Source organism: Chelonoidis abingdonii, chromosome 15, assembly GCF_003597395.2.
Source record: "Chelonoidis abingdonii isolate Lonesome George chromosome 15, CheloAbing_2.0, whole genome shotgun sequence".
Taxonomy (NCBI): Eukaryota; Metazoa; Chordata; order Testudines; family Testudinidae; genus Chelonoidis; species Chelonoidis abingdonii.
In genome coordinates, this window is record NC_133783.1 from 17,768,308 (window position 1) to 17,792,505 (window position 24,198).

The following is a 24,198-nucleotide window of genomic DNA, read 5'->3' on the forward strand; positions in this document are numbered from 1 at the left end:
CTTCTATAAACAGATTAATCTTTCAGACCACAAAAGATTAAATGAGAAGATTTAACTGGGAATTTTCAGTTGAAAAAACTACATCTGTTGGGTCATGTTAAATTTCATAGGCTTTGTTAATATTTTTAAATTTAATTAACTTTTCAAAATATGGAAAGTTGTAAAAACACCTGCTATTTGTGTGCAAATATAGTTATTTAGCCAGGTTTTTGGAATCACTGCTCTAATTCTCAAATCACATTACCCCTATGTAAATCAGGATTAAATCCAATCAAATCAGTGGAGCTATATTGGTGTAATATGTTTAGGTGAGAAGTGACCTCATGTTATTCACCATCGAACTTCTCCAGAAGCCCCTGCAGTGGTGAATATATTTTTTTTTCCAAGACTTTTTTTTTTTTAAACAATGCTCAGTTACTGAATAGACCAGACAGCCTCTGAATTGGATACATCAGAATGTAGGCACTTTATAAAATGCAAACTGATAGCCAAAGACCTTTTGCTTGTTTTATACAAACAATCTCATTGCTTTCAATGGGACTACATGCTTGAGTAATTAAATTAAAAAAAGACATTTCATGAATTAGCTCACTTTCAAACACTGAAATGGAAAAAAACTTCAAAGTATTTTGTGACATTTTTTCATTATTTTGACCATCTCTAATTGTAACAGAAAGATAAGCACCTCTGTAGAACATGGCTCATGGCAGAAGTATGCTTCACTACAGTGAACTGTAAGGGCAGATTAAAAATGTTTTAGATGTGGTAACAGACAAGCCCCCAAAAAACACTGAGAAAGGACTTTCATGGTTCTGTGTGCTACTCCATAGCACTGGTGCTTTCACTGAATTAAGTCAATAGTGAGGTAACTTCTAAAACAGTTGTTCTTGCATTCACTGAAAGGACTGTGTTTTGATGTCATAGTGACGGCAGAAACACATTATCTCCATTCACTTACACTCCTATGCAATTGCCATTGCTGAAGTAATTCTGTGATAGGCAAATGTATCATTCACCACACTGTTTTTATAGCCTGTCAACTGAAGCAAAGTTACAGGCTCCCCAATTTCAGGTAACTGTCCTGATAGGTCTGTCCTTCTGCACAAATACATCTGAGCACATTCTTAACATAATACCTCCAAAGACCGTAACCAAGTCTGTTAATGCATCACATACAATTTCAAACCCTGTAGTTCTATAAACTACACCTAACCTAATCCCACTGGATAAATATAATATGGATGTAGTAGGGAACTCCTCCTTCCCCCCCTACCCCAAAGTCAATAGGATCAAAAAGTTCTCTTTTCTGTGACATCGCTTCAAAATCTTCTCCTGGTTTTTAGAACAAAATTTCATTTTGTGGTGGAAGGGAGATGAGTAAGAACCATGATAATATAAAAAGCCCAAACCCTTCCAAAAGGCCACAGGAAACAGACTGTGTTGTAGTGAATGAACAGCTGAGTTCACTGATATTCTGATGGGACTGGCGAATCCTCCAGAGGAATAGCAGTGCATTCTCTCCTATCAGTATCCCAGTTGCTGGGTGGGAGAGTGGTATCATTAGGCTCACATGGGCAGCAGCTGACTCCTCTTATCCGGCTGCTTGGTAGATACTGCAGGGAAGCATGGAAATCTAACGATAGCACTATTAGACGGTACAGTTGTAACATCACAACTAAGATATTCTTCGCTGTGAAAAACACCAGCATCTGATTGATTACTTTAAAATAGCTCATCAATATCAAACGTAAAACAAGGAAAGGGCCATCTTGTATGAAAAGGCTGATTCCAATATTCCACAGGTCTGCACTGTGTCTGCACAGCAGTAAAGTGGGGACTCTCGTAGATGACACAGATAGTTTACAACCAATATGTTGCACTGTAAATAAAAGACATTCTGTGTTAATGTAGCACTCTGAAACCTAGACATAAAAGTCTGAAAGGGCAGCTCTGAGGTAGAGTGGATTATTAGTGCATTAAACTATCAACACTGCAGGTCAAGGTTCAGAATTAAGTATCTCCCGTGCTTGATTCAGCAAAGAATGCACTTCACTCTTAAGAATGTGCTTACAGTTAAGTGTATGCTTATGTGTCTTGCTGAACAGGGCCTGAAAACAGTTTTGTCTCATTCCATCCTTGTTGGATATCACACACCCACCATAGAAATTTGGTATGACCAGTAGCCTCCTTTCAGTGATGGTACGTGGCTCATACAGCAGGCCTTGCAGGTTAAGGTTGGGATATACTGGATGGGAGGTATGTACAGTGCTTAGAAATAGTATGAATGACTCTAGTCATTGCTATCTATTTCCAGTTTTATGGATGTTGAGACAAAGTTCCTCCTTTACCTTGGTGGGTCCTGCGCTTATTGGCAGATTTGCTCACCTCAGTGATCTTCCCCACGGTCTGGATCAACTCCTCCTGTGTCTGATCAGGAGTTGGGAGGTTTGGGGGGAACCTGGGCCCGCCCTCTACTCCGGGTTCCAGCCCAGGGCCCTGTGGATTGCAGCTGTCTATAGTGCCTCTTGTAACAGCTGCATGACAGTTACAACTCCCTGGGCTACTTCCCCATGGCCTCCTCCAAACACCTTCTTTATCCTCACCACAGGACCTTCCTCCTGGTGTCTGATAACACTTGTACTCCTTAGTCCTCCAGCAGCACACCCTCTCACTCTCAGCTCCTTTTGTCTCTTGCTCCCAGCTCCTCACACACACTTCCTCTCTAGTTCCTCCCTCCATGACTGGAGTGAGCTCCTTTTTAAACCCAGGTGCCCTGATTAGCCTGCCTTGCTTGGCTTCAGGTGTTCTAATCAGCCTGTCTGCCTTAATTGGTTCTAGCAGGTTCCTGATTACTCCAGTGCAGCCCCTGCTCTAGTCAATCAGGGAGCAGAAAACTACTCAGCCAGTGACTAGTATATTTGCCCTCTACCAGACTCCTGTACCACACTGGCCTGGGTCTGTCACAATACTAAATCATGTGGAAATATAACTTGTATGCATGAGTCTCTCTTAACCTGATGAAAATGTCCCACTAGATAACTTAAAATTCTTACAGTGATATTGCACCTGCAAGGTAATATCTAGGGTTCATTTGTGATAAATATGGTTGTCTAACATAAAAAATTTACAACAGAAATGAGATTACTTTTTAGATTTAATTGGTAAAAGGAAGATGTAGATACTTGGATATAATCATGTTTGTTTTTTTTATCACAAATCATGAAACATTCAGTAGAAGAACTGTATTGTTTATCTCTTTGGATTTAAATAATTTGGTCAAGAATGGAACGCAAACTTCTTAGAACAGTGGAGCATTTCATCTGAATTCATTAGAGAAACAAAAGTTTCTGCATGCTGTTGCTGAATTTTCTATACACTTGTGCATCATCTTGAAATATCCTGCTTTGATGCACCCGAATGTCATGTGCAGCACTGACTTAGCCCTTTATTACAAAGCACAGTGTGCATCAGTAAAAGTAAAATTTTTGTGTCTCACGCAAACAGCTGCACAGAGTTGTGATTGTTACAAATTTATCTTAAATAGAATTGTCACATGGTAAATATTTTAAAGATCATATATATACTCTTTCCTTTAATTTTCAACTGTGAAAGGTAGGGGAAAAAACAGAATAGCAATGACAAGGAAAAATGAGGGATACACATTGCTTCATTTAAATTAATGCTATGATCCTTTAAGGGTATTTGAATGTTTTCTTGAACTAGAGTGGTATGTATTTTTGAAATAACACATTGTTCGCAGTCCATATATCTGCAAATCTTAATGTGACACATCTTAAAAGCTCCTGCATCAATTTGTAGCATTGAGCTGTTAAAATGAAACATTAAAACATGGAAATTTCCTCAACTGTAATATTTTAAAAAGCCTAATATCCTTTGTAAGAAAATGGCTCAAGAAAAAGTCCCAGAAGAAAAAACCGATTGAACCATTTTATTAATTCTATATGAAAACTTGTTGAAAATAATTCTTGCTTGAGCTGATTGTATACATGAGATGCAGCTGAACTGTATACTCCGAGAAAAGAGGGGTCAGAATAATAGATGGTGATATGTTCATAATGCCTCCCTGTACCAGAAAAGCCCTCTCTGCAAAAGGATAAAATCACCCTGAGGTAAGGCTTGTGATGTTTCTACTAGAATCATAGATTATTAGGGTTGAAAGGGACCTCAAGAGATCATCCAGTCCAACCCCCTTGCTCAAAGCAGGACCAATCCCCAAATGGCCCCCTTAAGGATTGAACTCGTAACCCTAGGTTTAGCAGGCCAATGCTCAAACCACTGAGCTATCCCTCCCCACTGCCTGTGTTCCTTGGGGTTCATGCCAAGGATGAACAGCTTAATACTTTTATGGTCTCCACAGAAGCTCTATGGATCAGAGCTACTATGTGGGGGAGCATCTGGCCACACCCTTTTCTCAGCCAGCCATATCCACTTTATGGGCTAGGCTGGTCCCATGTTAAGGAGAGACATCCCAACTCAGGGGCTCTTTGCCATTGTCTACCCCAGTGGGAGCCAGCCTACTTCCAGGAGTGACTCTAGCCCCAGGGTTCTGTCAATTTTTCCATTATAATGACACAGTCACAGCAGGTACTTCTATTTGACATGTCAGCAGTAATTCCAGTTTGCCTGGAAACAAACAGTGTATGTTAAAGAGATCACAGTTCAGCTTGAAATAAATCTTCCTTCAAAAGAAAGTATGCTTATTTTTCTATGCTGATGCTGAGCTTCCTTTGAATAACGCATCATTGTCTCTGTGATGTGAATTGCTGTCAAAAAGCCCTCAGCATATAGTCTTTGGCAGTGGTACTTTTTTTCATTCACATAGTGCTGTAAGTGTGCACAGCCCCTGAGACATGCTCATCTCTGAAAAACATGTTTTGCTGATACTAACCTGCAAGATCAAGTGGAAACTGCAACATACTCCAAGTCCATACACAAAGAATTGCATAAACAAGAGCATGGTTATGCCTAAAAACAAACAAACAAGTGAGTAACTAATGAAATGAACTCCAAACTATTTAGAACACTGTCACTTTTAAAAGGATGTGGAGCCCAACAGTACATCTAGTGGGCTCATGTGTCATTCCAGCAGAATTCTGGAGAAATCTGGGGCAGCACTTGGTGGGAATCCCTACAGTTGGTCTGCATTTTTTACCGGCTTGAGCTGTGTGATTTAGACCAAACCTCAGAGTTAATACTCAAGAGTGATCAGAGTATGAAAATAAATTCTGAGGTTCAACGAGAAGATGCCTACCCTACCCTGATTTCACACCTTTGTTGAGCTTGAACCATCTTTGTTATGTAGAGAGAGCCTTCCCTGCTGTTAAATAAGTTCTGTTATAGGTACAGCTTAGTTGAATAGTGAAAAAATAATAATGTATGGACATTTTCAGGGACAAAAGTGCCAAGTTCAGTTTCCCATTATTTGTGAGGTCACATTCTTTATGACAATTGGATAACTGAGTATTTCTGAAGATGTTTCTGAATCACGCTAATGATTATTAATCTGAAAATTCACATTGGAAGCAAATTACTCTTTTCTCTCATTTTAAAACCTTGTCACCCACTCAGGGAGCAGAAACCATATCAGGTAACTGAACATGCAGCTTGGATAATGAAAAGCCACAGTAAACTGTTTGCAAACAACACACAGTCTGAAAAGCATCTGATCTACAACACAATCAAGATTAGCTTGTGAACAAAGCACTAACCAAAAGAGAGGCTCTCTTTGTAATAAATAGTTGGAGTAGCTCTAATTGTCTATATTTTAAACACCGTGTGTTAGTTACTCCATTTTCCTGGTTCTTTGAGTTCTTTCCTTTTGATGAATGTGACATGTTTCATTATGAATAACCTCCTATGAAGAGGATGGGGGCTACTTGTGACCTCCATGGAAGCGCAGAAGAGGATAAAAAGAGACCTAGACAGTAGCCATCTCTTGATATCTCTGAATAATACAGTTGCAGCAACCCCAAATTCACACCGATTACAAAACTCGAAATGGAACAAGAAAGTCTTCAGTATAACCTTGGATAAAAATGACGTACTTCAGGAAATATTACTTACCTTACATTTTCTACTTCCAAGGTCTCGCTAGTGAATTCAAGTATGTCTGCTGCAGTTCCCACAAACATAAGTAGCAGCTGAGACAACTGATCACGGGTGATTTCACCACCAATGGGAAGAAGCCATCTCCCTATTATTAGTAGCAGCAGAAAAGTCTGGTGGAGTCCTAGCGTCCATACAGTCTCACACACTGTGGAGAGCTGGGAGACAAAAACTCTAGCCTATTGCAAAGACCAAAACAACAAAAAAAATACTGTAACTATAGGAAAATGAGATGCTCTAGCTATAAAAACTTATCTCCACTGAATGCGCCTTCCATTCAACCGATCATGCTAGTTCTTTCTTCAGGCAGAATTAAAGCAAACCATTTCATGCTGCTGGTATGACTCACTAAATGGACTGCCAGACCAAGTTGATTTATCTCTTGATTTATCTCTTTTTCTCCCCTTCTCTCATTGTTCACTTACTGTTATACTTTGCTCCACTGTAATTCCAAAATTGTTGAACTGAATTTTGTCATTCTTGGGGGAGGAAAGAAATCCCTTCAGACTCAGACCAATCCTAGAAACAACATTTAGAGCACAAGCACCATCTACACCAGTGGCTTTTTATAAATGATGATTTCCATCTCACCGATTTGCAAAACTGTCCTGTGCAAGGGAGGTTCACCACATAGACCCAAATAGTGATGTCTTATCTCTGTGCCCCTATTTATAATAAGGTCTATGCACTGAGTAGAGAAAGGTATCCCACCGACTCAATTATGTGATGATCTGCTCCCTCATTTTTGGGAGTGCTCTCTTTTAATTGATTGAAGTCTTCTCTCTTGCTGATATTCTCCCATGTTTGTTCAGTTTCATTACTGCAAAACTACAACAAACAAAAACATCATACACTCAGAAAACATCATGGAGCTGGAGAAGAATTCTTGAATTTTCACCCAACTACTTCATCCTAGACAGACATCTCCTTCCTTCCCTTCCAACATTTAATCCCCCAATTTCCCATTCCCGTTGCCTTAGCCATACTTGCATTATGCTCTGAAAGCAAACTGTAATATGCCACTTGCTCACCCCCTTTGTAGAACTTGAGCCTCATGTGTATGTTGATCCCAGTCTCAACAAGCCCACAATGGATGTCACTCCTGAAGCGCAACCTCCTGTGATGGTGTGCTGTGAATTCCAAGCCAACTAGCTCTGAGAGAGCCTGTGGTTCTACCTATTCATGTATTAAAATACCATGTAATGCCAACATTGTACTGCACTTAGTTTTACTTCTGAAGTTTGACTCTGACTTGCTGGATTAGTAAATGCAGTACGAGTGTAGGATCCAGACACTGCAGCAGAGTTCTAGTTGTACAGTAAACATTTTTCATTCAGAATCTATTCAACTGCCTTTTTATTGACATATTTTAATAAGCACATATTAGAAATAAGAGAAAAATGACAGGTAACCATTTACCCGCCACAACCACTGATAGCTTCCCCCCACCCCTTGCCTGACTATTTTCTCTTTCTGCATCAGAAAACTCCAATGCAATATCATTTAGAAAGGGAAGAGGTTTCAGTACAACTATCATTTTCCCTTTAGGGCTATGAGTTCTGTGGCTTTCTCTGTGATTATCAATAGTGACACCATATTAGTTCATTTATTTCATGATTCACATAAGTTTTTAGGGACCGGTTAGGGAGCCCCTAAATTACTACCCAGTTTTGTAAAACAGAATATTGTAGATTTTCTATATTGTGTGTTGTTGAATTTTCTAGTAACTGCCAGTATATTTTAGCAAAATCAAATATGTCTGATATAGGATTTGTATGATCTTAGTGGGTTTGTGTGCTTAAGGTTATTGGTCCAGTTCTGCTCATTTGCACCCACTTTACATCTGTAGTAATGTACTTGATGTCAGTGGTGTTACTCCAGATTTACATCAGTGTAAACAGAATTTGGTGCCATTCTCCATAGTTTCATTATGCAGGAGAGCATTCAAATACTGCAAAAGTGACACCTTACAACCTAGTTCGATACAATATATGGCCACCTTCCATGCATGGGTGCAAAACCCAGCATTATCTTAGAGGGATAGATGATTTCTGGTGTCTGCAGTGGGTAGAAAAAAGACTTTTGACTGAATTAGGAATTTTTTTATTTACTCCCAAAATCATTGGGTATGTAGAAAAATATCTGTTCACTAATGGTGAAATTCTCCCATTGTTCAGGAGGCTAACACAGCATTCTCCATTTTGAAGACTTTAAGTGGTGCATGAGTCTAGTGCTGGGGAGAATTTCACTCTGGAACTGGACTCAACACCAATGGCTGATATGGTAGGGAAACTTTTGTAGTGTTTTGATTTCACTTCATAAATGCAATATGCTGCAGCTCTCTCTAATATGCCACCAACAGTTCCAAAAATATCCCATCAGGCTCCCTTTGATTAAAAGGTAAATCAGGGTAAAGGCTGACAGCTGCATTCTAATCTGAAGACAGATGTGGCCTATGCTTTTTAGGGGGGAGGGGACTATTTTCAAGGCAACTTTCTCTTATCCAGAGGACCTGTCTGTAATTATTCTGGTTGTTTCATTTCTCCTTCCATTAGATCTCTCAGAGGAAGAAATGATAGACCATTTTTTCTGGCAAGAGAATATTTATTTCTATCTTTCAAGGAAACTCCTGGTGTGATTGCTGAAATGTCAGGACTAATTAAGAAAGAAAGGCATGTGCTGCTGTATATCCCCTTAGAGCAAGAAAGCACCTATTTGCACTTTTTGAGTACATACAGCTCTGAGAGAATGTAATGAAGACAAAAAACCATGAAGTTGCTGAACTTCAGTAAACAAATCCTCATTGCATGTAGCTGCGGTGACTAAAGAAACTATTATGGTGCAGGGAGCAGATATTCAGTGACTCTTGCAGATTGGATATGATTTTAAAAATCTGTCTTCCAAACAATCCCTAAGCATCTCATTTCATTCTATGCAAAAACAAAGCTAATTAGAAAATCAAACTCCTCAGTTATTGAAGACTTTCATCCCATCCTATTTCTGCCAGACAGGCCTGGATGATTGTTTTCTAGCATGCTCATCGCATCAGTGTAGGAGTTAAGAGTGAGATTCACATAGGTATGAACAGTAGGCACCTAACTTCAATTGATTTTAATGGAAGTTAGGTGCCTAAGTAAGAATCCCACCCTAACTTTTTCTGCACCAAACAGACTGTTTTCCAGGGAGTGCTAGGGAGCTATATGCTAGTAGAAAGGCAACATCTTCCAACAAATACCTGTATTTGAGATTCTACTTTTCCCCTTTACTTAGAATGGAGCATAAGTGAAGCACCTCAGGTACCGCTGTGCAGTAATTGTGGACAAATGCTGTAAACAGAGCCCCTTCCCCAATAACCTGGAAATTTAGAAAAAAGCTCTTAGGTTAGCTGTTTGAGTTATTTGTGTGTGGGTTGGGGTGGGGAAGGTTTTTTTCACAGGGAGAGATGGAAAAAAACTATGGAGGTTTTGTGTCTTATGAGAAGGAAGGTAGACAGAGGTATTACTGTGGATGTGAAAACAATGAGACATGAGGTTAAATGAGGAGACTGCAATTTTATTTAAAGCTATTGTCTAATTGGGTTAATGACCCCAAAATACCCAGGAGGGTTGTTTCAGTACACATCTCAAGAGGCACCACTGGCCTGGGTGGGACTATAAACCTGAGGATGAGTGTGAAGGCTATGCCCTCTCTACACCCTCAAGCTTACCAAGGAACACTGACTAGAAACCAGAGTCACAACACATTTCCTTCCTGCCACTCGGGGTAGGAACCATAAACTATGCAAGAGATAGAGGCAAACACTACTATGCATGACTGGGCTCAGGGCCAATGCCCAGGCAACCCACTGGGTGACAGGGTGCTCAGTTAGACTATTTTTAATTTATCTATGGCACAAAAACTGCCAAAGTTGCACCAAGTGTAATGTAACCCCCCAGCCTAGGCCTCTTGGATGCCAGGTGGAGGGTGAAAAACCCACCCAGCACTTTGCCAATTTTGCCATGTGGGAAAAATCCTTGCCAGACTCCAAAGCTGATAATCATCCCCTAGCATCACCAGAGATCCAGCACGTAGATTAAGGGCAGGGCTGAAACAGGGAGCCCACAATGGCTGCCCCGTTGGACAGAAAGCTGTATCAATCCCTTCACCCTGCATCGTCACCACATGGGAGCCAATCACAGAGCCACAGCACCACCCTGAATTGTAGTGGAATACTCAACTATAGTACACTGTTCAGCCGCTAGGTGACACAGTCTGTAACATATCTTCTTTAAGCTAACCTCAGCCATACCTGGCAGAACATTAAAGGACTTTATTCATAGATTCATAGATTCTAGGACTGGAAGGGACCTCGAGAGGTCATCGAGTCCAGTCCCCTGCCCTCATGGCAGGACCAAATACTGTCTAGACCATCCCTGATAGACATTTATCTAATCTACTCTTAAATATCTCCAGAGATGGAGATTCCACAACCTCCCTAGGCAATTTATTCCAGTGTTTAACTACCCTGACAGTTAGGAACTTTTTCCTAATGTCCAACCTAAATCTCCCTTGCTGCAGTTTAAGCCCATTGCTTCTTGTTCTATCATTAGAGGCTAAGGTGAACAAGTTTTCTCCCTCCTCCTGATGACACCCTTTTAGATACCTGAAAACTGCTATCATGTCCCCTCTCAGTCTTCTCTTTTCCAAACTAAACAAACCCAATTCTTTCAGCCTTCCTTCATAGGTCATGTTCTCAAGACCTTTAATCATTCTTGTTGCTCTTCTCTGGACCCTCTCCAATTTCTCCACATCTTTCTTGAAATGCGGTGCCCAGAACTGGACACAATACTCCAGTTGAGGCCTAACCAGCGCAGAGTAGAGCGGAAGAATGACTTCTCGTGTCTTGTTTACAACACACCTGTTAATGCATCCCAGAATCACGTTTGCTTTTTTTGCAACAGTATCACACTGTTGACTCATATTTAGCTTGTGGTCCACTATGACCCCTAGATCTCTTTCTGCCATACTCCTTCCTAGACAGTCTCTTCCCATTCTGTATGTGTGAAACTGATTGTTCCTTCCTAAGTGGAGCACTTTGCATTTGTCTTTATTGAACTTCATCCGGTTTACCTCAGACCATTTCTCCAATTTGTCCAGATCATTTTGAATTTTGACCCTGTCCTCCAAAGCAGTTGCAATCCCTCCCAGTTTGGTATCGTCCGCAAACTTAATAAGCGTACTTTCTATGCCAACATCTAAGTCGTTGATGAAGATATTGAACAGAGCCGGTCCCAAAACAGACCCCTGCGGAACCCCACTTGTTATACCTTTCCAGCAGGATTGGGAGCCATTAATAACCACTCTCTGAGTACGGTTATCCAGCCAGTTATGCACCCACCTTATAGTAGCCCCATCTAAATTGTATTTGCCTAGTTTATCGATAAGAATATCATGCGAGACCGTATCAAATGCCTTACTAAAGTCTAGGTATACCACATCCACCGCTTCTCCCTTATCCACAAGGCTCGTTATCCTATCAAAGAAAGCTATCAGATTGGTTTGACACGATTTGTTCTTTACAAATCCATGCTGGCTATTCCCTATCACCTTACCACCTTCCAAGTGTTTGCAGATGATTTCTTTAATTACTTGCTCCATTATCTTCCCTGGCACAGAAGTTAAACTAACTGGTCTGTAGTTTCCTGGGTTGTTTTTATTTCCCTTTTTATAGATGGGCACTATATTTTCCCTTTTCCAGTCTTCTGGAATCTCTCCCGTCTCCCATGACTTTCCAAAGATAATAGCTAGAGGCTCAGATACCTCCTCTATTAACTCCTTGAGTATTCTAGGATGCATTTCATCAGGCCCTGGTGACTTGCAGGCATCTAACTTTTCTAAGTGATTTTTAACTTGCTCTTTTTTTATTTTATCTTCTAAACCTACCCCCTTCCCATAAGCATTCACTATGTTAGACATTCCTTCAGACTTCTCAGTGAAGACCGAAACAAAGAAGTCATTAAGCATCTCTGCCATTTCCAAGTTTCCTGTTACTGTTTCTCCCTCCTCACTGAGCAGTGGGCCTACCCTGTCCTTGGTCTTCCTCTTGCTTCTAATGTATTGATAAAAAGTCTTCTTGTTTCCCTTTATTCCTGTAGCTAGTTTGAGCTCATTTTGTGCCTTTGCCTTTCTAATCTTGCCCCTGCATTCCTGTGTTGTTTGCCTATATTCATCCTTTGTAATCTGACCTAGCTTCCATTTTTATATCACTCTTTTTTTTTATTTTTTAGATCATGCAAGATCTCATGGTTTAGCCAAGCTGGTCTTTTGCCACATTTTCTATCTTTTCTACCCAGCAGAACAGCTTGCTTGTCTACTGGACGCATTTGGTGTTTAGTTCGGAGAAGGAAGCTCAGTCCATATCTGGTAGAGGAGCCTGGGCTGCTAGTAGCAGCCCAGCAACCTGCTATGTACACGACACACAGTACAGTAGGTGGGACAGACCCAGAATCCAGGCTCAGATGCAGGAGTAAGGAAGTGACAGGAGGATAAGAAGCAGCAGCCCCAACACAGTGAAGGAAAGTGGGTAGGAAAAGGAGAGGGAACATGTGGAACACAGCCTCAACTGTTCCCACTTGAGAGAGCTCCTCCCCTCCCCCCACCCGAGAAAGTATCTCAGCTGCTCCTGGCACCATCAAAGCTGCAGCCTGGTGAGCAAGGTGAGGACTGTCATACTGGGGTAGGGGTGAGGAAACAGAGAACATACATGCAAAAGCAATTTACTCTGTCAGTATCTGTCTGAGTTCCTCTTTCTGTTTCTAAAGCTATTTGTGTTTTAATGTGAGCTTTTCTTCCTCAGTGCTAGGCTTCTTCTTCTGAAGAATTCTGCCCTGACTTGCGCCCCTTAGGGTGGGGACTATATCTTATTCTGGACTAGATGTGAGCAAATAATGGACAACTATATTTGTTAATGTGTTCATTTAGTCTGAGCTCTGATTTGATCCAATTACATTCATGTCTTGTTCTGGTTCAGTTCTCTGTGAATATTTATGAAACTGGTGTTTGTTCACATGAAAGTTTGGGGAAGAGCTGTTCATTTTACAAAGTATATACAAGCGTAAATGGGAGCATTGGCACCAGAGCTATTCGCCCAGCCTGTCTATCCACTATATACATGCAGTTATTTAGTGGGAATATGACAAGAGAAAATTGAATGTAAAGCCTGGCAGGCAATGAATAAATCTAGCTTACATCTTTCTTTCTCTGTCAGGAAGGAACTCAATTATTTTTAAATATTGGGTCTATATATGTAGCTACATGTAATTCTCTTTGTTGTGCAAAAAAGGATAGGAAGACATTTTAAAAATCCTCAAACTTCCTGGGGTACCTTATTTCCTATTTTTTTTTCCCTAAAATGAGAATCAACATCCCTATGATTTCTTCGCATGTTGTTTCTACAGTCGAACCTCAGAGTTACAAACACCTCGGGAAAAGAGGTTGTTCGTAACTCTGAACAAAACATTATGGTAGTTCTTTCAAAAGTTTACAAGTGAACATTGAATTAATATAGCTTTGAAACTTTACTATGCAGAAGAAAAATGCTGCTCTCCCTTTATTATTTTAGTAGTTTACATTTAACACAGTAGTGTACTATATTTGCTGCTGCTTCTTTTTTTGGTCTCTGCTGCTGCCCGATTGTATACTTCCACTTCCAAATGAGGTCTGTGGTTGACTGGTCAGTTTATAACTCTGGTGTTCGTAACTCTGAGGTTCTACTGTATTTATAAACATTAAGTGATCCAATCAAGGAAGAGAAACCATATCATGATCAGTTACAGGCCAAATTCTAGGTTCTGATACTGCAAAGAGCAATTGCTACAGCTTGTGAAAACCCTATAGACTAATTCAGAAAATTCCATTTGGGATTGTGAACAGTTTGCAAATGGAATTTAAAAACCAATTAATAAACTTTTCACAAAGAGTGACCAACTCTATTCTGGACCCACTGCTACAGGGGGCAAAGCACCCTCAATTGCCATTGACTTCTGTGGGAGCTGAGAGTTTTGAAAACTCCATGGGAGTGCTCAGTACCTCGCAGTATTGTGCCCTCTGAAGCAACAGACACACGTATGGTCTTGTACTGCAAAGAATGAAGTTGATGCTGGAGACCTTCATAGTCTGCTGCTATGGAAATGCATGTTATGCTGCCAATTCTGCACTATGACTTTCCTGCAGGATTAAATGTGAAGAGAAGCTGACCCATGACTAGGGCCCTACCAAATTCATGGTACATTTTGGTCAATTTCATGGTCATAGGATTTTGAAAATCATAAATTTCATGATTTCAGATATTTAAATCTGAAATTTCAAGATGTTGTAACTGTAGTGATCCTGACCCAAAAGAGGGTGGTGGTGGTGGGGGTCACAATGTTATTGTGTGTGTTGAGGGGGTGTCAAGATATTGCCACCATTACTTCTGTGCTGCCTTCAGAGCTGGGTGCCTGGCCAACAGCCGCCACTCTCCGGCCGCCCAGCGGTGAAGGCAGTGTACTAGTAAGGATGGCAATACCATGACCGCCCTACAATAATCATGCAACTTCCCCTCTCCTCCCGCTCTGCAAACCCTTTTGGGTCAGGACCTCAATTTGAGAAATGCTGGTCTCCCCTGCCCCTGTGAAATCTTATAGTACAGAGTAAAAGTACACAAGACCAGATTTCATGGTCCATGATGCATTTTTCATGGCCGTGAATTTGATAGGGCCCTACCCATGACATAAGGAGAGGACACCTGTTTAAATATAGTCTTTTGTCTCTAGCAAAAATGTCAGGGCAAGTGATGAAAAACAAGCATTAATTTATTAATAGGATGGTATATTAAGTTGGATCTAGCATGAAAATCATATTTAAAATGGACAGAGTAAAGCTGAGCAAACAATGGTTTTCTTAGTTTGGTGGCCAAACTGAAAAATTCAAAATAAAAAATTCAACATTTCAGGTTAACTCAAAATGAAACTTTTAATTTTTTTTTCTTGCCAAAAACCCCGAATTACTTTTTTCTTTTGTTTAGATTTTGGATGTTTTTTCCCCTTCTTAAAGATAAATCTCGCTAAACTTCTACTGAAATATCACTTCAAAATGAAAAGTGAATGTTTCATATCAAACAGGCTAAAACAAAATGTTTTGACACTGTCTTCATTTTTTTTCAGCTGAAACTATTTTCCATATTCTACCCAAATTTGCAAATAGTTTGTCAACCCAAAGCTGTGTTTTGCAATAAACAAACTATTCATCCACAAAACATTGCCAGATGTAGTACAAAGCACCAGTTCTCTCTATGGGATGGATTTTGGTTTCTTCTTAAACTGTTTAGGGTTGTTTAAAATAAATACTTGGTTGGCACAACCTGTGATTTCTTTTGTACTGAATGGAAATTTATCTTTAACTGGGCTGTTGCTCAAGTACATGTGAGCTCTCTGTGAGTCTGATTCTAAGCATTTAAGCATGCACATAAAGTTAAGCATATACTTAAGTCATTCTTTATTCAGCACTACCCTTACACACATTCTAATGTGGCTTGCTCAATTGGGTCCTTAAGCTTTAGGAAGAAAACAGGAACGTCTCAAATCTCGGTTTTTACAGATTATAATATTTGTCGTTTTTCTGCCTTGCTATTTAATTCACTGATTTTACTGACAGTAATTTTTTTTACTCAACACATTTCAATTTGACTTTATACCATAACCCTCTATTAAAAAAGTGCATCCCAACATGCTTTAAATCAGAGGTTCTCCAACTGTAGTCCGCAAGCTCCATTCAGGTGGTCCGCGGATAGTTCCCTCTAAGGTGCGCGCCTGGGCAGCTGCACACAAGAGAATGAAGGGCCACCCACCTAATTAGTGGAGTCGCAGGTGTGGCTCCACTAATTAGGTGCTGGACCCTGGGGAAGACGCACATGTGCGGTGAGGTGGTGGCCTTGGGAGGACTAGAGGGTAGGTGGGAGAGGGTAGTGAGGTGAGAAGAGGGGGTGGGGGATGTGCAGGGCTGCGGCGGCCAGAGAAAGAGTAAACTTTCCCCAGCTCCAGGGCTGCGGCCGCTGGTGACAGATTCCCCCTTCTTCCCAGCCCCAGCTCTGTGGCTGCCACAGTGGGGGAGAGGGGGCACATCCATCACATTAGAAAGGTAGGACTACCGATATTAAAAATATGAGTTGTGGGCTTTTCTTTATAGAACAAAAAAAGTTAATTATTATTAAGGGTTTTTTTATATAGCACTTTATCCAAAGTGCTTTACAATAGTTAGCTAAGAGTACATACAACATTTGGAAAGATCATTAAGTGTCTTCTGAGATCATCAGCAATTTTCAAGTGGTCTGTGAAAAAATATGTTTGAGAATCACTGCTTTAAATAATACAAGGCACTCTCTATATATCAGAAATGTGAAATATTGACAATGCCTTGTATTTTACTGTGTGTATGTTATTACTTGTGCCTATTCCTGTGATATTTATGGAAGCAAAACTTGCATGGCCTTCAGGGTAGGCGAGTACATAGTAATTATTTAGGTCATAATTTAATATGTGTGGGGGGAGGGCTAATGTTTACTTTTAAGGATTCAATCTGAGAGCAAAATCTTTAATAGTATTTATTGGCTCAGTTACCACAAAACCTTTTTCTTGTGTGTTCAATAAATGTTCTGTAGTTGTTGCACAATTGCCTGGTCTTGATCCTGTTATTTAGAAAAGGCACAAGATATTTTATTATAAAGAGTAGCACTTGTGACTGGGTGCTACATTTTGGCCTAATTATTAACAGGACTGATGGCCTTCCCTGAGGTCTTGGTTCGAATCCATTAGATCATATGTACTTTCAGAATCCTCTATCCCTCTCCAGGAATAAGCTAAACTATCTACTTGATATAGTACCACTTTAATTCAGAGGAGCAGTATATCAATAAAATACAAAGTATGCCATGTTGTAACATCATTCTGGGAAATAATCTACTGCCTTTGACTATAAAATTAGCCTGTTTCTTAGCCCAGAGTTAATCATTACAAATGTTCTCAATATCCACTTTACCTGTTCACAAATGTTTAGGAAGATGTGCCAAACATGAAGACTCCTGTGTTTAGAAAGAGCCTCAGGCAATCTCAGTGCAAATGCAATTTTGAATATTTGATAACGCTTCTCTGTGATCTAACAATGTTTCAAAGAAGAAAATGAGGCTCTGTGTTTGATTAATCAAACTTATGCATTTTCTTTCTATTGCTTTCCATTAATGATCCTCTCAGGCTCTTCTGAGGAAGTTCTAATGCAACCCTTGGGGCTAAATCCTGATCCATGCTAAACCCCTTTGTGCCACTCTGGCAGTGCTAAGGGGATTTAAAGATGTCCTAATTGGGGAGATGACAATCATCCAGCACTGAGGAATCATTAGCTGATTAAGAGCTAGCATATTTAGCCCTGTTCTATGCTCTATTGGTCTCCTACCACCTGGCATATGGGGTGCATTAAGGATAGGAAGGAACCTTAATACTTCTCTGAACTATATGGACTAGGGCTGGAACTGGCACAGAATTAGCTGAGTGATTAGAAAGCTGTGGCTGACTCATTTGCAGCTTCCCATACCCACTCATAACTACTCCAAGCTTTTCCTTGGTGCAGCTGAGGATTCCACTCTTGAAATGTAAAGTTGTCATAATCCTCAAGAGGATTTAGGCTTAACAGAACACCTTTAATCCAGGGATTTCAAAATGTTTCCCAAAAAGGAGTAAGTACAAGTATATACTTTTTTAAAAAGAGAAAATAAGGCATAGATAAAAGTGGCTTTCCAAAAGTCACAGAGGGAATCAGCAGCAGAGCTAGGACTAGAATCCATCTTTCCTGCAAGCAGGCCCTGTCCCTGTCTGCTTCATCACACGTGTAGTAGTTCTGGAGACTGGCTCTATTTAATAAGAGAGCATAGAAGTCAGTTCATCTCTAGTCAGAGGGCCAGCAGGAGGCCTGTGCATCACTTAACTCTACTTAAACCCTCAAAATAGGGATAAAGTGGGAGAGGGGGTGAATTTCATCCATCAGGAGTACAGGGTTGGCAGTGACTGTGTCTGTGTAATCTTCCTAACAGTAGTGGGCAAATATGCCTCGACCTTGACCATGGTACCTGTCTAAGAACTGGACTGGAACCAGTATTGTATTTTACCTAAGCCACTAAGCAGCTATCTGATGGTAATGTCATTGCCAGCCTAAGTTGGGTTCAGACCAATAACCTAGAAGTGCAAGGCTGTATCTCATTTATCTTAAGACTTCCAGTTCCACCCACATCAGCAGAATACCAAAGAGTTTGGTCTCAAATTTAATGAAGTGCTGCCAATCCAACATTATCAAAAGATGTTACTATTGGAGCTGTAGTGGTAGTGTCATCAGGGCTGGCTCCAGCTTTTTTTCCCCCCAAGCAGCGAAGCAGGAAAAAAAAAAAGATAAAGCCGATCGGCGGCACTTCGATAGTAGCTCAATCGTGCCGCTTCATTCTTCGGTGGCTATTCAACGGCGGATCCTCCGCTCCCTCTCCTCCTCTTTGGCGGCTCTTTGGTGGCAGCTCAAAGAGAAAGAGAGGGACTAGGGACCTACCACCGAATTGCTGCCGAAGACCTGGACGTGCCACTCCTTTCCATTGGCTGCCCCAAGCACCTGCTTCTTTTGCTGGTGCCTGGGGCCCTGAGTGTCACCAGAGAATGGAATGAAAAATAAAAATAAGACCCGACAGACTATGAATAATGGAATCAGTTTCCAGATATTTCATTCAAATACCATAAGAAATACCTGAGTTTCACGATGAGTTTCTAGTAGCCATAATGATGGTACTGTGCTAATCAGATATAAAAATATTGGTGGAGAAAACCTGTGAAGAAAAAGAAACAATGGCTTAGTTTACAACGCTGTATGAGCACCACATATATCCTACCATTTTCTGAGTGGAACATTCAGAATGTTACTTTTCAGTGTGAACTGTATTTAGTAAGTGTTTTGTGAGTTCTGCCATATGGAATATAAGGCAGAGGGGTAACTGCAACTAACACTTTAACAGCTGCCATTCTCACTGAATTCCTAATACAATCAATACATGTGTGTCTTAACACGAGTTTACTAGTCAACTTCTCAAAGATTAGATTTGTTTAAAAACCTTTTTCAAAAACAAAATGAAGGTTTCTCTTTGCATTCATGTATTTTGCCCACTCAATTCGGTGTGGAAGTGGGTATATAAAAATCTCTTGCTGAAGGCCCTCTTTCTGATCTCACATTGGTGAGAATCAGGAGTCACTCCACTGAGTTACACAGGTGTAAAAGGAGTTTGAGATCAGAGCCCATGTGTAAGTACAAGGGTAGAAATATCCTGAAGCAAAACAAATGTTTCCTCCCCAAAGAATCCTTCAACATGGACTAAAACTGTTTATAAAGATACCGGTCAGATATGCACGTCACTTACACTGGAAATTCTGTAACCTGGTTTGTTGTGGATCTCTCTGCTTTCCCTTTCACTTTGTGTCACCTCTGCTTGCTTTGATTTTCATAGTGTCACTTTCTGACACCTGTGGCATTCAGCTTCTTGAGCTGGCCATGTTTTCCAAGAACGCTGAGGAATTTTATCATACTGTCTATGCACATTTCCCCCTTTTTTGGTTCTTATGTTTGTTGTTCAGGTTTCCCAATAAAATACAAGTCAACACTTTCTTCATCTTCATTTTTTGGACCAGGAGTTAGGTCCAATGTTTTTAGTATTCCATCTAATATCTTGTTTTGAATGAGCCTGATCCAGAGCCTCTTGAAGTGATGGGAATCTTTTTACTGACTTCAGTGGGCACGGGTTCAAACCCTAAGAATCTAATCCTACTCCCATTAAAATCAATGACAAAACTCCCCTTGACTTCACAGGTGCAGGAGCCAGCCTGAGGAAACTTATTTGGTTGTCATTACTCCTGATCACTAAATCCTGAAATCACATGAAGCTGCTTGAAACAGCCTTAACTAACTTTTCATCATGATGGTGTGACAGCAAAATTAAAGGTGTTCACAGGTATAATAGGAAATATTAGCCCCTCTACTTTACTTTTGTTAAGTTATTTCCCTAGAGCAGCCTTTTTTCGCTCAAATTGATCTTGTGGTGACAGCCTCTGACCTACTGTTGCTCTGCAATTTAGGTGGTCTTGTTGCAGCTGCTCAGTTTTGGGCTTGCAGTCAGTTCAGCTGCTCCACCCACAGTCTGAGCTCTACCCTCTTGTGACCCTCATCTCAAAATGAGATTATGCAGATCTTCATAATATGACCAATTCCATTTTTTCTTTGCTGCTTTGGGCAGCAGTGACATAGTTAACAACATTCACACTTGAATTATCATTGTTAGATTTCATAGTTAACACTGAGGCGAGCAGAGCTATTGTTTCAGGATTTCTGCAGACATCACTCCACTAATTTACATTTTATTCACATTTTGAAGGTTAGAAGGGTTATTTTTGCAGCTATAAAGGCTAAAGATTTTGGGGTAGGTGCTAAGCTAAAGCTTATTTTCTGGAGCAAGAGATGATTGCTACCAGAGAAAAGTACCAGTTTGCTGAACTGTCATAAAATGGCTCAATCAAACTCCTGATGCTACTGCCCTCAAAACTATCCAGTTATTCCTTGGTTTTTTAAATTTATTTAATTTTTTACTTCATTTCAATGTCATTCAGGGTGGATAAAAATCAATGATTTTTTAAAAAAAATTTAAAACAGATTTTTATTTAAATTGGATTTTTTAATAAGATTTTTGAGGGAAAAACCTGTCTAAAGATTGTTTTAATTAAGATACATTATAGCTCAAAGATATCTCATCATGCAATAGGGATTATAAATTCTGATTCTATAGTATGAGACAATATAGTCATGTAATGTTTAAGAAAAGTTTTGTAAATGAGTTCCAATAGTTCGTGGATTAGGGACCCAATCTTATGGAGTTCCAAGGGCTTCTGTATAGGTTATTTAGGTTAATCTTTCTCTTTACCCAATGGGACTCAGTGCTCAGTCTAGAAGATACCATCAGAGATGCTTAGTTTAGCGGTTCTCAAACTGTGGACTTGTGTCTCCAGAGATAACATGCTTGTTAACAGCAAAAACAGTTTAAAATAAATATGAGAGAGATGAGAAATAACTATCTTCAACCCTACTGTCCCTCTGCAAATTTGCATGGGGGAGAGGGATAGCTCAGTGGTTTGAGCATTGGCCTGCTAAACCCAGACTTGTGAGTTCAATCCTTGAGGGGGCCACTTAGGAATCTGGGGTGAAAATCAGTACTTGGTCCTGCTAGTGAAGGCAGAGGGCTGGACTCAGTGACCTTTTAAGGTCCCTTCCAGTTCTAGGAGATTGGTATAGCTCCTATTATTATTATTTTTGTGTACACAGAGTCAATCTCTTACCTCTCTCTAAAAGTGCAAAGTTTCAAAAAGTTCAGTGAATAGAAGATTGTTGTGAGTGGAATAGATCTGGACAAGGAGAAGTCTGAAGATAAATGTGAGAAGGGAGGGACAGGCAGTAGAAAGAAAAGTGAAACTGTTTGAGCAGTATATTCCAGAAGTCTTGAGGGCTTTGAGTGTAGCCTTCATTGATTTGAGATCTACCATACCATTCTCTCACTAGAAGGGAAAACCTATCACTTTTAACAGCAGTAGCTTCTTCTGCCAGTGTAGAAAGAATATTTTCTTCCTTTGGACTAATTCATTCCAAATTGAGAAATCGTTTGGGACCTGAAAAAGCAGGAAAGCTTGTTTTTCCTTTTCCGATTATGTATAAAAAGGAAAATAAAGGTGAAAATGACTGAGTAAGCTGCAGAAGCCAATATTTTAAGTTTCTCATGTTGACCCGGCTGACATAGTCGATTTAATTTTTGGTTTAAAAAAAAATTTCATTTAGCTATTTTAGTTAAAAACAATTTTAACAAAAACAAACCTGATTTTAAAAAACTTGAGAGCTTAACTAAATTAAAAAATTCATATGCATGTTTTGTTTAAATATTATATGTTTGCTGTTGAAGAAAAAAATCCAGAATACATAACATTGTTGTTTTAGTTAAATAAAACCCTTTAAATGTCTGTCTGGTGATGTTTTTCCTCCTAATACAGCCTGGCAAGAAAATCCTTCAAATATTAATGATTAACCTGTTGAATTGGAGATAGTTCGCCTCCCAATAACTTCATAAATATCTGCTTCAGTTACCTTTGGTAAATAAAATAACCAATCATTCATTTTTTGATATAGCTATAAAACTAATCTGAAAAGTTTTCAAAATAAATTGCTTAAAATGTAGTGTGTACCTTCTAAAAATGAAACCTACATCTATCTCTGAGTTGTGAAGAATATGTATTAAGGTTATAACAACCAACAAGAAAGCACTTTTATGTAGAAATCCATGATTAAATGGAGTCTTCCTGACTAGTGATTTAAATCATCATTTAAATCAAATCACTCTGTCATTGATTCCATTTTTTTTTAATGTTAGATCAATTCAGAAGAGAACAAAATAAAGCCTGGTCTGCAATTAAAAATTTAGATAAACATAGCTACGTCCCTCAGGGCTGTGAAAAATTTTGTGCCCCAAGCACTGTCATTAGGTTGACCTAATCCCTGGTATAGATGCAGCTAGAAGACTGATGGAAGTGTAGTCCATATTTTGAGTGTGAAGTAATTCTAATTTCCACCCTAGAAACATGAAGCAGGTGTAAAATGGAAAACAACTAGTATGTTTGACAATCTTAGCTAGACAAATGATGGCTACCTATCTTTGCTGTAAGACAAGGTGGGTGAGGTGATATCTTTTATTGGAGAAACAAGCTTTTGAGCCATTTAGAGCTCTTCTTCAGATCTGGGAAAGGTGCTCCCTGTGATACAGGTGGAGCAGAGTGTTTAGCATAGGCAGTTAGCAGATATTCTAAGGGGCCATTCAAGGTAGAGTGGTCCATTAACACCTCTGCAGTCAGAGGACAAAAAGAGAGTGATAGTGGCATAGGCACCGACTCCAGCCCTGGAGCACCCATGGAAAAAAATTAGTGGGTGCTTAGCACCTATCTGCAGCCAAGCGTCCCCTCTCCTGCAGTGCCTGCTGGTGGCCCCGCTGATCAACTCTTCCCCATCCCTCCCAGCGCCTCCTGCCCACCACAATCAGTTGTTTTGCAGTGTGCAGGAGGCACTGGGAGGGGGTGGAGACAGGGCGCGCTCATGGAGGAGATTGGAAGAGGCAGGATGGGAGTGGGAAGGGACAGGGGTGGGGCCTTGAGGGAAGGGGTGGAATGAGGACAGGGACAGGGTGGGAAGAGGTGAGGTGGTGGTGGTAGAAGCTTGGAGGAGGTGGCAGAGCTGGGCAGACCTGGGAGGGTGGGGGGAGTCGAGCACCTCCCTGATAGAAAGGAAGTTGGTGTCTATGGTTAGTGGGTTATAGATTGTTGTAATAATCCATAAATCCAGTGTCTTTGTTTAGTCCATGATTTTTAGTGTCGAGCAGATTCATAAATTTAAGCTCCAAGACTCATCTTTTGAAGCTGTTGTGCGGGTTTCCTTTGAGTATGAGTATTGATAGGTCAGACGTAGAGTGATTGCTTTGTGCCAATGATTTATGCTAAACAATCTGCTCCACCTTGCATTTAGCTGTGACTCTCGGAGCACCTTTCCCAGACCTGAAGAAGAGCTCTATGTGGCTCGAAAACTTGTCTTTCTTATCAACAGAAGTTGGTTCAATAAAAGATGTTATCTCACCCACCTCATCTCTCTACTATCCTCGGACCAGCATGGCTACCGCTACACTGCATATGTTTCCTGTAGGATTTTAGCACAGGAAATTTTTCTCTAGTTGGCAGGTTAATGCTGCTGATCTAATGATGCTGTCTCTAGCCAGCTGAGCTCAGGGGTTTAACCTTGCCTTTCTTTTTAGAAGGAGCAACCTAGAGGAAACATTCCTTGGCCAGCTCCATCATATTATTTAATCTCCATGTGTGCTGTTAAAATTGCCTGCGCCAATGCAACAAGCAACTATGTTTAACCATAATTTTGTGGACAAAATTTGATGGCTATTCTGTAGAG

At 40.2% G+C, this 24,198-nt stretch overlaps 1 protein-coding gene across 1 annotated transcript in view; it reads right to left on the minus strand.

Annotated features, from left to right (window-relative positions):
• Nucleotides 1-1,463: 1,463 nt before the first annotated feature.
• Nucleotides 1,464-24,198, minus strand: part of TMEM26 (transmembrane protein 26) — a 28,326-nt gene continuing 5,591 nt past the window's right edge. The window contains exons 2-6 of the mRNA XM_032784471.1: nucleotides 18,919-18,997; nucleotides 6,838-6,954; nucleotides 6,085-6,305; nucleotides 4,910-4,986; nucleotides 1,464-1,879 (exon numbers count right to left, since the gene is read on the minus strand). Coding sequence (XP_032640362.1) covers nucleotides 1,464-1,879; nucleotides 4,910-4,986; nucleotides 6,085-6,305; nucleotides 6,838-6,954; nucleotides 18,919-18,997 — 910 coding nt within the window. The remainder of the gene's footprint in view (nucleotides 1,880-4,909; nucleotides 4,987-6,084; nucleotides 6,306-6,837; nucleotides 6,955-18,918; nucleotides 18,998-24,198) is intronic.